The sequence below is a fragment of the Myxocyprinus asiaticus genome, chromosome 48 (genome assembly GCF_019703515.2).
Source record: "Myxocyprinus asiaticus isolate MX2 ecotype Aquarium Trade chromosome 48, UBuf_Myxa_2, whole genome shotgun sequence".
In the NCBI taxonomy this organism is placed as follows: Eukaryota; Metazoa; Chordata; class Actinopteri; order Cypriniformes; family Catostomidae; genus Myxocyprinus; species Myxocyprinus asiaticus.
In genome coordinates, this window is record NC_059391.1 from 2,564,900 (window position 1) to 2,578,606 (window position 13,707).

The 13,707-nt window shown below is 39.0% G+C and overlaps 1 protein-coding gene across 2 annotated transcripts in view; it reads left to right on the forward strand.

The window, feature by feature from the left end:
• The window catches only part of LOC127437228 (anoctamin-3-like), a 181,882-nt gene that overhangs the window by 96,102 nt on the left and 72,073 nt on the right, over positions 1-13,707 (forward strand). For both annotated transcript variants that reach the window (XM_051692036.1, XM_051692037.1), the window contains 3 exons: positions 2,865-2,999; positions 3,184-3,280; positions 9,224-9,284. In XM_051692036.1, coding sequence (XP_051547996.1) covers positions 2,865-2,999; positions 3,184-3,280; positions 9,224-9,284 — 293 coding nt within the window. The remainder of the gene's footprint in view (positions 1-2,864; positions 3,000-3,183; positions 3,281-9,223; positions 9,285-13,707) is intronic.

Here is a 13,707-nt window from a genome sequence, read left to right on the forward strand (position 1 = left end):
TTTTTGCTAAAAAAAAAAAAAAAAAAAAAAACCAAGGGAGGTTTTAAAATGAATTTTGGAGTAATCAACATTATGCCAAAATGCTTGTATTGAACCCAGAATGTTTCTTTAATATTTGTCTTGTTGGTGAAGCCTTATGTATTTAGGTTGATTCAGTGATATTAAATTATATATATATATATATACACACACACACTACCGGTCAAAAGTTTTGAAACACTTGACTGAAATGTTTCTCATGATCTTAAAAATCTTTTGATCTGAAGGTGTATGCTTAAATATTTGAAATTAGTTTTGTAGACAAAAATATAATTGTGCCAACATATTAATTTATTTCATTATAAAACTAACATTTAATAATAAAAAAAAAAAGTTTTTGAAATTGATGACTTAGACCAAATAATAAAGAAAAGCAGCCAATAAGTGCCCAACATAGATGGGAACTCCTTCAATACTGTTTAAAAAGCATCCCAGGGTGATACCTCAAGAAGTTGGTTGAGAAAATGTCAAGAGTACATGTCTGCAAATTCTAGGCAAAGGGTGACTACTTTGAAGATGCTAAAATATAACACAGTTTTGATTTATTTTGGATTTTGTTTAGTCACAACATAATTCCCATAGTTCCATTTCTGTTATTCCATAGTTTTGATGACTTTACTATTATTCTAAAATGTGAAAAATAATCTGCATCTCACAGATGCAGCACGTTTATTTGAAGGACGAGAACAGCCTGTGATTCACAGAACACTTTCAAATATAAGGTGCCGTTTACCCTGGCTGTGTACAAAGCTGATGGTTTAAATTCATATAAGTGACAGAATTCATGCAACAGTATAGAGGACTTTAAAATGTTTAAGTCCTGCATGTATTTAATGCTTAATGATAAAGAGAAAGGTGCCTTAATAACCTAAATATGTGCACGGTAACCGTTTGTAATATTTTGTTAACCGCGAGAGTTCATGAACGGTTTACTGTGTTATTTGTCGGGAGTCAGGGCTCGAGAATAAAGAACGTTTATTGCCATGGATGTGTCAAACACAGTTTCAGATAGCAGGGAATAAAGTTCACTTTCCATCAGGCAGCGAACGCTATGGTTTATAGGACTTCTTTGGGATGCTTTGATTTTTTAAATGATTCAGCATTTAACTTGTGTAATTATTGTCTGCACACCAGAGCAAAAGGGGGAAAAAACACCAGTTCACCATTTATCAAGCACTGAAACTTTGCCAGGTGAAAAACAAAATGGAATAATGTGTGAAGTCCTCTATGCAACTGAAATCAGATCAGAATGTCGATTTGTGACACCAGCGTTGAAAAAGCTTGATGCAGCACAACAAATGGTGAAACAGAACACAGGTGTCTCGAGATGCGTTTATAAATATAGAAATTATTTTTAAGTTAACAGTGAGTTGTGGCACAACAATCAATGACATCCGTCCAGTGCGTGTTTACATGGCCTTGACGCACGTGTGAACAGCCCATAACTCGACCTATAGCCTACTTGAAAAACTGACCCAAACCTGGCCCAAAACCTGTAGGTTTGTCAGGTACCGTCGGACTCAGATCAGGTTGAAGACCTCTATACACGTGCAGAATAACCGAATGGTGGTTTTGGTATTTGAATACCATGCACATCCCTATTAATAATGCATGATTTTGGATTGGTTCTTAATTTAAAGTACATATAACTGGCCGTGTAAGACAATGCTCCAAACTTTTCTTCCGTCAATTTGAAAAATCCAACCAAATATGGCAAGCGTCCTGTAGCGCATAAAAGTGAACGTAGTAACGTGACACATGATGGGGGGCCTCCATGGTGTACCGGCCCATAGGCCTCTCAGTTCTTAATCTGTCCTTGGTAGCTACAAGGGTATTATGCTATAAATGTGGTTTATGAAGACACCTCTAGTGTCCCTGTAATTCAGATGGCTTTAACAACATACTAAACAATGTTTTTTTTTTTTTTTTGAAAATGTAAAAATGCCAAAAGGTTTTTGTGAGTGTTAGGTTTAGGGGTTGGTGTAGGGGATAGAATATACAGGTTAAAAATCATTATGTCTATGGAGAGTCCTCATAATGATCGGAGTACCAACGTGTGTGTGTGTGTTTGTGTGTGTGTGTGGGCAGTTTTAGGTGGTTTACTAGGACATTTTTTTAGGTTACAAACTGGTAATTACAAGGGTATTATGCTATAAATGTGGTTTATGAGGACATTTCTAGTGTTCTCATAATTCAAATTGCTTAAAAAACATACTAAATGATGTTTTATTGAAAATGTAAAAATGCAGAAAGTTTTTTGTGAGGGTTAGGTTTAGGGGTAGGGTTTGGGTTAGTGGATAGAATCTATAGATTGTATAGTATAAAAATCATTATGTCTATGGAGAGTCCTCATAAGGATAGCTGCACCAACATAAATGATTAGTAAAGTATTTTCAGTTCAAATATTTAAATATGAAAATAAACTTCCTCAAAAGTCAATTTGGTGTGACCAACATACAGGAAGCCATTTTGTTGTCATTTGAAAAAGGCATAAAACAGGAAATGACATCACAAAAATGACACCTCTTGACCCTCATAACTGTGTGTTAAGGTCAGTACATCTCGTCAGATAATTGGAGTTTCTTATGAGATTGCAAAATTTGCATTAACATGTCAGATGGTATGACCCCAAGAAAACATCATGATATTCATGATTCGAAAATACTTTTTACCTTTTACCTGATGTTATTACTTATTACTTGATTGTTACTTCACTTGACATTGAGTCATTAAGTCAAGCTTTTATGTTTTAATCTACAGTAGATTTTTTTTTTTTTTTTTTTTGTCATCTTGGACATTGATCCATCAATCTGTTTGTCTGGTAGGCGTTACTTTGGTGAGAAGATCGGCCTGTATTTCGCGTGGTTGGGCTGGTACACTGGTATGCTGATCCCTGCTGCTCTAGTTGGCCTCTTTGTCTTCCTCTATGGGCTTTTCACCATGGACTCCAGTCAAGTCAGGTCAGTTCCACTGGTATGAAAGACCATGATCAGTTATCTCAAAACAACCCCCAAAATGCTGGGGTCAAATCCCATGATGTCTTTGAGCTATACTAGCATAAAAAACTGTAATGTCATTTTCATTCACTTGTATTAGATAACTGTAATGGATTTAGGTAATGTTTGTTTTTCTGTTGTGATTCAGTAAGGAGATCTGTGAGGCCAACACCACCATCATGTGCCCCATGTGTGAAGGCAACTGTAGCTCATGGACTCTGAGTGACAGCTGTGTCTATGCAAAGGTACCGTACATCCAGCTTATACTGCAACCTCAGATACCTGCAGAACATGTGTCTTGGAATTTATTTGGTGATGGCGTGGTGTGGTTAACTGGTTAACCCTTTAATGTATACATCAGAACTTTAGTGACCCGGGACCTCATTACACCCCCTTTTCCTCATCCATTTTTTATGAGTTATGCTCACATACTGTATCTTTATTATTCTTCAAACTTTTTCTTATGTGCCATGATAAAAAATGCTAAATTTGCCAAAATTGCAAAATAAAAAAAGAATTTTTTTTCTAATTGCTTTTTACGAAAGTGTAAAGGTTCGTTAGTAACCCGACTTATATAATAGTGTCACAATATACTGTATATTTACGCTTCCAAAAATCATATTTTCATATCTATATACTGTATGGTGACTATCACAGGACATAAATATCTTTGTTTATTTCAAGACAAATGATATCTATATTCATACAAATGGCTTCTATATAATGTCAATTTTCTGTGCAAAAATAATTAATTATAAGTATCCCATATTATTGTACACATACATATAAATCCTGCTATTTGTTACTCAAAGTTGTGCTGTTGTTTCATTGATTGACTTGATTTACATTTGACATTGCTGTTTGATGAAGAAACAACATTGAATCTACTGAGTCATACTACTGAAATTATTCAAGTTGTGTGTCTTTTTAGACTCAATAAGTGCCTGAGAAAATACATATGTGTAGCTTATGTGTTATGTGTAGCTCAATATGTGTTTGACAGCCTGTTGAATCTCATAAAATTTCAGCATAGAAGTAATGAATCCCGTTCTATATTTGTTGCATCATTTCTTTTTGATATATGAGAAATTAAATTTAAAAATGTAACCAAATACATAATTTTCTACTATTCTAATTGTCTCAAAAATGCCTTGAAAATTTGACACTGTCTGGGCATTGTGTAGATCCATTTGTGATATACTGTATATACATGCCGGGTTACTAAAGATACAAGGTATGTAATAATGTTTGGCGAAACACCTGTGCATTTAAGGGTTAAATAGATCTCATTTGTGATTTTTCCTTCCTGCGGTTGGGAGCATTAAATAACAGGGTTATGGTGTCCTCATCATTACATGAGGTGATGAAGTTTGTAGGTCAGTTATATAGAAGAGTATTAGGTCAAAAGGAACCATCAGTCATTGTTTTAGTGGTGCTACACCTGAACCTAAAAGATGTACGTGGATGATGGGAAGACTGGTCTTCATGAAGGAGAGAGACCGTGTTGGGTTTATGGCAGTTTTCATGAGACACAATAGTCATCAAGTGCAGCTCATCACATGCTGCCATTATCGCACTCCTCTTTCAGGCTGTCCACTCCTGTCATGAGCCTGGACTTTGGCCAGCGGTCACAAATCAGGATATATAAATATGGGTGTATAAACAGCTACTTTGCTCACACCTTTCAACAACACTTTCCCAATGGTCCCACTCACACACTTTAAAATGGTGCTTGAGATCTTCACCTTTGAAGATGATTTTCACAACCCGCCATGTTCATTCATCAGCTTAGCGAGCCCACGCAAGGATTTAACAACACAAATACCTGCCTGCCACTCCAGACACCTCTATATAATACGGTTCTGCAAACCCACTTCAAAACTCACTCAGCAGGTTTTGCTTCACTCATTCTCAATTGAAATACCTCCGGTCCTCCCATATCCTAAAGCATTTTCTTTATGTCAGTGGACTTTGAAAACATATACCTTTTGAACGCAGGTTAATAAACAATAATATGAGTTGTATGTAAGAACTTTCCATATATTTCAGAAACATCCTGTCAAGGCCTCATATGCTCCATGCGACCTACACATGGAGTTTTATAAACAAGGTCCGGGAAGAGCAAGGTCATTTAATCCGACCAATCACATTGCTAGAGTAAGCATATATAAACAGCCGCTTACCTCTACATGGCGTTGAGTCTTCCAGCATTCAGCCTTGCCCATTGCCCACAAACAGACCCATGCAAGCGACTCGGACCATCGAATGCAACTTCGCTGCAAAGCATTCACCTTCATCAGAACAGCTCTTACATCCAAACAATCTCGTCATTCAACAGAAGCTGCCACAGCAGCTCATTTGTTTTTGCAGTACTGACTGCTTCCACGTTAAGTGTTATATTTTTACTCTTTCTTTCTATGCTCCATTTGCCAAAGTAGTTTATAGCATGAAATTGCTTCCGCAAACTGGCTGCTTCGGCACCATATACATACATGTGAAACAGCCCCCTATGACTGCTCATGTGTTCTCTTATCTAAATTTTCCACCCGGAGCAGCCGGCTGCGTGAAGCTGCTTCCGCAAACCGGCTGCTTCGGCACTGTATACATGTGAAACAGCTCTCTATGACTGCTCATATGTTCTCTTATCTAAACATTTGCCCGGAGCGGTCCATCGCGCCAGCCACCTCTGCGAACGGGCACTGCCCTGGCTCATGCCTCTCAAATTCTATCCAAGCTCCATTTGAACACGAGGGGAATAAAGTCTAACTATTTGATTCATCATCATTCCAACGCTCCCCAGTGTTTCATTCAGGTTCGTTTAGGGCGCAGTCCATTCAGCGATTCTGTTTGTCTACATCTAACATGAATATCATGATTGTTCTCCCTTCAAAATGCCATCAAGAGCGCGATTTATCCCAATCGCAACACAGGGGCAATCAAGCAACAGCAAATTCCTTTCAATCGACTTATACTCTAATTACAACTTCTTTTCAAACCAACGCAGACATTTTGATGCAAGATCTTTGCCGTGCTGCACTCGCTCTGACCATTACACAGCACACCGCAGTTTTACACAGCCTCTGTCAGAGCAGACGTGAGCCGAATTCGGCTCCGCAAGAGGCGGATCACGCGCCGCGTCCCAACTCATTCATAATCATTTCGCAAACTCGCCTCCTCTCTTTAAAGCCAACTCTCAGGCACAAACTCCCACATTTTCATATGTCCTCGTCAAAGGAGACGAGTCACCCCATGCCATTTATACAGAGTCATGAAATGACTCGCATTACATTGGAAAACAAATCTACAAAGCTCCAAACTATTCGTTTAAGTTAATAAAGACCATGGTATTCATCTAGACTCTCAGTTCCAGGTGCCTTCTAATTTCATGACAGACCAGCTTTAATTGATGTCGTTCATATGCTCACGCAAGCATAGTTTCTGACATCGTTTCACAGGTTCCTGACATTTAATTTAGCAAACAATTATGTTCAGGCGTTCGCAGATGCTACATTGTCCATGTTACCATGTTTTCTATTAGTTCAACATATCCCTAAGCAGCACAAATGTGCTGCCCAGGTGCCGCAACTGCAGCGTCTTTCGAGCCGTACGACTAAACCTCCCACTACACCAAAATCAGTGCAACTCGCTGTCCAAGTGCTGCAACTGTGGCGTCTTTCTGGCCATGCAACAAACCCCCACTACACTGCAAACAATGCATGCGGTTTCCAAGCACCGCAACTGGTCACATGCTACAATTGCAGCACGTCTTTCAGACCATGCGTCTCAGCCTCCATTTCTCTGTAATCCATATTATGCCACTCATACCAAACGAACCATCACCCGCCTAGCTATTGACAACAATCTGGCTGTTTCAGGTCTTCCTAAACAGCTCACCATAAGCCTGCATCTTCACACCAATCAATTTCATTCGAACATAGCCTACCATATGCCCTAATGTCGAATGCTGTGCTCAACCCATTTGTACACAGAGTGAGTTTTTGCTTATTTGCAGCATAAACTTTTCACACGAAAGCAAGGGCTCTTCCTGTTAAACGCTGTGCTCGAGGATTCATCCCGTTCATCCTACGCTGTGCAGGTCATGCCTGTGGATCCAGCCACTCGCAGCTTCAAGCGAGCTCTGTAAATTCAGTATAAACATTCTCACACAGATCATATGCTCTCCTATTGAATGCCATGCAATCCTGCAGCTGAGGATTCAGCCCGTTCATATCACAAATGCCATATAAGCACGGATCCTGACATTACCTCACATACGTTCCAGACACCTTAGTTTTTTCCCACACAACCTATTCTCTCTGCTAACATCCATCTCTCTACGCCTTCCTATCCATGGGCCACTACAGTGGATTCCCACGTGAGGCTGCCTCCACTGGTGAACCCCGCTCCAGACCCATTCCCCTCTTCACTTTATCCTCCTCCCTTCTACCATTAGAATCTCCTACTCCGGATCCATTCCCTGTGCGAGATCCCAAATCCCTCCTTGGCTAACCATAATTAAAGCAGAAAACATTCCAGGCTCAAAAACCATTTTGCTGACTCTTTCTCATTTTCCTTCAGAGATCCAGAGCCTTGGACACCAACCCCATTTCCTCCCCGTTCAGAACTGCAATTCCTAGAAATCACCCTCCTAGACTTCTTCTCCACACCCCCCAGGACTCCATTCTTCAAGCTATTTCCCACCAAACTCTACAAACATATCGGACAGCTCGGAAATGCTTCAAAGATTTCCACCTAAATTACAATCTGTCATTTCTAGATTTTTCTCTCATCTCCGTATCCTCCTTCGCCTCACACCCCAACAAACCTAAAAACTACTTACTATCGACCTGCTAACTCGTTGCCTAAACACTCTTCATCAGGGCCACATTTCTCTAAACACCTCAAATAAAACACTAGACGCCATGTTCATCCATGCCTTCTTTGACTTCCTCTGTTGCTCCAAACTCACCACCACGACAAAATTCGACCCAAGAACCCATCCCACTATTTCAGACCTCCACATCCTAGACATCCAAGCTCACCAAGCCTGGAGGGAGACTTAAGGTTCAGTCCGGGCGGCTAGGATTCTCACCTCCGTCCGGGGCAACCCGGCCCTAACGCGGGGCGTAACGATCCCTCCAGCACTTTTCAGCACTTGCAGAGCTCATTTCTATGCGGCCACAACCACCACTGTCTCTTCAGTGCTTCCGCCTAATTTCCATTCTCCACCTTTACCTATTCTATACCTTCTATACCCTAGAGTGAAGCTACCTCCACTAGTAGCCCCCGCTCGTACAGTCATACTTTGGCACCTCTGCCCACCTCTCACAAGGCTCAGCAAGTGCCTCCCCCTTCCCCATACTCATTTCATTGCTCCACACTCCTTGTTGGGGGGGTACAAGATGTATCATAAATACTTTGTCTCATCTCAAATGCAAGAGGTATCATCAAATACTTCATCTAGTCTCAAATACAAGACTCCATAGATAGCTTGCTGTCCCATTTTCTTGCATCTTTTGGGGGGTATTTGTGCTCAGGTCAAGCCTCGAGCCTCAAGCCCTTCACCCAGGACAGCGAGCCACAAACATCTACACTATCCTCTTAGCAGGATTACATTAACTTGCGAACTACTGAAATCAAATCTGTTTGTCTGCCAACATCTCCTCCTCCTCAACAAATAGATATTCTGTTGTGGAGTCAGAATCAGTAGCTCAGTCTTGACTATTGGGTTTTCTTATACTCTTAGCTTACATCTCAATGAAGAGTCAGTTGCCACCCCATTTCAAACATTTTAGTCAAGTTTTCGACATCCTTCTACTGAAGATTTGATGACTGCCACTGTGCCTCAGTTACTCTACAGTAGAATAGAATAGTACTTCACCAGTCTTTCATTAATACCAAAAGCCTCTTATCAGTGATTACACCTTGTATTAACACTTGTATTAAGTGGTCAGGAGAGACAGACTGCTGTTTACTCTTGATCATCGTCCCCAGCGACAACTTGTAATTATTTTTTATTGAATGGAGGATCTCTGATTTCATGATAACATACATTTACTATGTGCAAAAAGTGCAAAAAGCATGTAATGTTTTAGCTTGTTGTGGTTTCCTTATATATATATATATATATATATATACACCTTTTTGTTTTTATTTCTAAAACGCATTGTGTTTGTTCTGCCCACCAGGTGACTCATCTCTTTGATAATGGAGGCACAGTCTTCTTTGCTATCTTCATGGCGATATGGGGTGAGCTTGAATCTTTTTTATTTAATCAGTGCTCTTTCCTTCAGCACAGAGAAACATAGGTCAGCATTTGATTTGAAGTACAAATGAAGTCATTATAGAAGACGTTCCTTCAGCGGGCGCGTGCAGAATAAAAATCTATAGCTGTCTGCTGCAGCTATAAAAGGATTGAATCAAAAGCCAGAGAGAAGCAGCTGTTATTAATCAAGGCTTACATTACAACAAAGTGTCCAATCAGGTCATAGCAGACCTCATTTACAGCTCAAACATTTAAATATTTCAGTGCTTAAACTTTAGATAACTGTTGTGTACATTTGGAGAGTAAATGGGCAAACACATGTAAGTGTCCCTGACAGTGATCACAGGTGAGCTAGTGCTAGCTGATTGTGTGCACAGTATAAAGTGAAATGAACTGGCTAAAGCTAGTGAAAAACTTCCCAGGAGAAAGTAGACAAATGAGGTGAAAACCAACAATAAGATAGGACAGGACTGCTAAGAATAGAACAGAATAGAACTAATCAGCATACAACATTTTAGAATAGAAAATAACAGAATAGAATATAACAATAATATTGAAAAGAATAGAATTGAATACAACTAATGAGCAGAAAGTTTAGAATTGAAAAAATAGAATAGAATAGAACAGAACTGATCAGCATACAACAGAATATAAGAGAACATAATAGAATAGAATAGAACTAATCAGCATACAACATTCTAGAAAAGAATAGAGCAGAACTGATCAGCATACAACAGAGAATAGAATAGAACATAAGAAAACATAATGAAACATAATAGAATAGAATAGAAAAAATAGAAATAATCAGCATGCAATAGAAGAGAACATAATAGAATAGACCTGATGACATACAAAACAATAGAAAATAACAGAATAGAATAAATCAGCATACAACATTCTAGAAAAGAATACAACAGAACAGAACTGATCAGCATACAACATTTTAGAATAGAGCATGATTGAATAGAACAGAATAGAATAGAACAGGACAGAACTGATCAGCATAGAGCAGAATAGAATAGAATAGAATAGATCATCATCATACAGATTACAACAGAACATAAGAAAATAGAATAAAATAGAATAGAAAAAATGGAAATAATCAGCATACAATAAAAGAACATAATAGAATGGAATAGAATAGAACAGAATAGAATGAATCCGCATACAACATTCTAGAAAAGAATACAACAGAACAGAACTGATCAGCATACAATAGAATAGAATAGAACAAATAAGCATCAAACAGATTACTGTACAACAGAACATAAGAAAATATAATAAAACATAACAGAATACAATAGAACAAAATTGATATAATCAGCATACAATAGAAGAGAACATAACAGAATAGACCTGATGAGCATACTGTAGAATAGAATAGAATAGAACAGAACAGAGAATGTGGCCTTTTTGGCCCTCAACATCAACGCTTAGAAGTGAATGCCCTTAAATTCACTAATTCATGTACAACCCCATTTCCAGAAAAAGTTGGGACTGTATGAAAAATGCTAATAAAAACAAAAATGAGTGATTTGCAAATTATATTTACCCTTTGCTATATTGAAAGCAGTACAGTTACACATTATATGAGGTTTTACCTTGTGAATTTCATTGTTTTTTTGAAAATGTACAGTAATTTCAAATCAGATGATTGCAACATGCTCCAAAAAAGTTGGGACAGTTGAGTGTTTACCACTGTGAAACATCACCATTTCCTGCTGGAAAATGCAGGGATGTCCCTGGAAAAGATGGTGCTAGGTGGCAGTATATCTGTCTGCATTAATTGTGCCCTCACAGATATGCGAGTTACCCATGCCATGGGCACTGACACACCCCTGACCCACACAGACACTGGCTTTTGGACCTGATGCTGATAGCAGCTTGGATGGTCCTTTTCCTCTTTGACCCAGAGAACACAACGGCTGTTTTTCAAAAATTATTTGAAATATGGACTCGTCGGACCAAAAAAACACAGTTCCATTGTTCTACTTTCCATCTCAGATGAGACAGAGCCCAGTGAACTCGGCAACGCTTCTGGACAGTGTTGATGTATGGCTTCTCCTTTGCATAGTAAAGTCTTAACTTGCATCTGTGGATGCAGTGGCGAGTGGTGTTGACTTACAAAGGTTTACTAAAGTAATCCCAAGCCCTTGTTCGTGATATCCATTACAGATGAATGACAGTTTATAAGACAGTGATGTCTGAGGGATCAGAGATCAATTGCATTCAGAAGTGGTTTTCATCTGGCCCTTTATGCACTGAGATTTGACCAGATTCCTTGAATCTTTTAACTATAGTGTGCACTGTAGAGGGTGAAATGCCCAAAATCCTTCCAATGTTTCTTTGGGGAACATTGTTCTCAAAGTGCTGGATTACTTGCTGAAGCATCTGTTGGCAAATTGACAAGTCTCAAATGATCCTTGCTCCTGAAGGACTAGGCTGTTTTTGGAGGCTCCTTATATACTATGACATGATTGCCTCACCTGTTTAACATTTCTGTTTCACATTGTCTTGTTATTTCAACTCATCAAATAGATTTTAGTCTTAAATTGCCCTTGTCTTATCTTTTTTGGAGCGTGTTGCAATCATCCGATTTGAAATTACTGTACATTTTTAAAAAACAATGAAATTCACAAGGTAAAACATCATATAATGTGTATTTGTAGTGCATTCAATATAGCAAAGGGTGAATATAATTTACAAATCACGCCTTTTTGTTTTTATTAGAATTTTTCATACGTTTTTCGGAATTGGGGTTGTAGCTAGCTATGAACATGTTGACAGTTTAACTAACTTTAATTAACTCACCCAGATTCTGAAATCTGCGCTAAGAAAAGACAGTTTATGCTAATGTCCACTATAGCGTGACTAATGTCCACTATAGCATTATGAATTGTGCTCTGAAACATTACGGAGCACATCAACACATCGCGCTTGTGTAGCTAGAAGCATCTGCTTTCACATAGTTGTCTGGAGTATGTTTTGTGTTTGTGTATTACCCGTCAGTGCAGGGTATTTTAAGTGCACTGTTGGTGATGTGGGAGACTTAAACAAAGCATCAGATTAGTCACAGTGGTATTTTTATCAACAAGGAAAGGGCTATAAAATACAATGCATGACCCATATGGAACAAACACCATCACAGTTAGAGTGGCTGCAACAAAATCTGCTGGAAAACATTGGCAGTCTAATTGGTAAAACTTTAAAAAAAATAAATAAAAAATAAAACTTCAGTAAAAAAAGAGCATGAAAAGTGGTACGTATGGACTTCTGAGAACACTTTTGAGTGAGGACCCTAAATAGTTTTTTTATTTAATTAATTGAAATGTTCAGAAGAATCAATTCAGGTAAATGAATCAGACATCCAAATGCTAATATAAAGAATAAATAAAGATTTATCTCCACTTTGTGGGGCATACATGTGTGTTTGGGTGTTATTAAGGAATTATCTAGATTCAATACAAGCTAAGCTCTATCAACACCATCTAATTTGCTGTCAGTTACCTCAAAAAAAATTTCAACCCATCCCTCAGTTTGTTAATACAATATCATTTAGCTCCTGTCTTGACCATGTAAAGTTAGTAAACCAGCTAACTTTCACAAGAACACTAGAAAGGGACTGTTTATATTGAGCAAACTCCACCCATGGGTATTACATCAGTTAAAATTTGACAAGTCAACTGCATTAACAGGTTGTTCATTTTGGTTCTATCCACACTACATGGATTGAATAAAAAATATATATATGATTGTCTGAATTTGGTTGTTACTCCTTTAAATAACTGTGTGCAGGCTACAAAACAGGAAACGTCATGGTTACTTTCATAACCTCCATTCCCCAATGGAGGGAACAAGACATTGTGTCGATGTAGTGACACTAGGGGTCACTCTTGGGAGCCCCAAACACCTCTGATCTTTTGAAAAAAGGCCAATGGGAATTGGCAAGTGGAATTTGCATGCCACTCCCCCGGACATACGGGTATAAAAGGAGCTGGTATGCAACCACTCATTCAGGTTTTGTGCTGAGGAGCCGAGACCAGGTCCCGGCCATTTCAGCGGGTAGTTCAGCGTTGTGGCAAGAGGGACACAACGTCTCGTTCCCTCCATCAGGGAACGGAGGTTACGAAAGTAACCATGACTTTCCATATCTGTCACTCACTCGACGTTGTGTCAATGTAGTGACACTAGGGGTCCCTATACAAAATACCACAACTACCTGAACTGTGTTACGTGGACTGGCGGTGCGAGACGGGCAGACCGCTGTGTGCCTCGTAGCCAGTGCACCAGGCCGTCACGTAACCTCCCCCAACGATCTTATGAGCATCGAATGGTCCTTCAGGAACAAGTCGACTGCCCAACAAATAGGGACAGGCTAGCCCAGCCGAGGCCTCTTTTCCTCTTTTT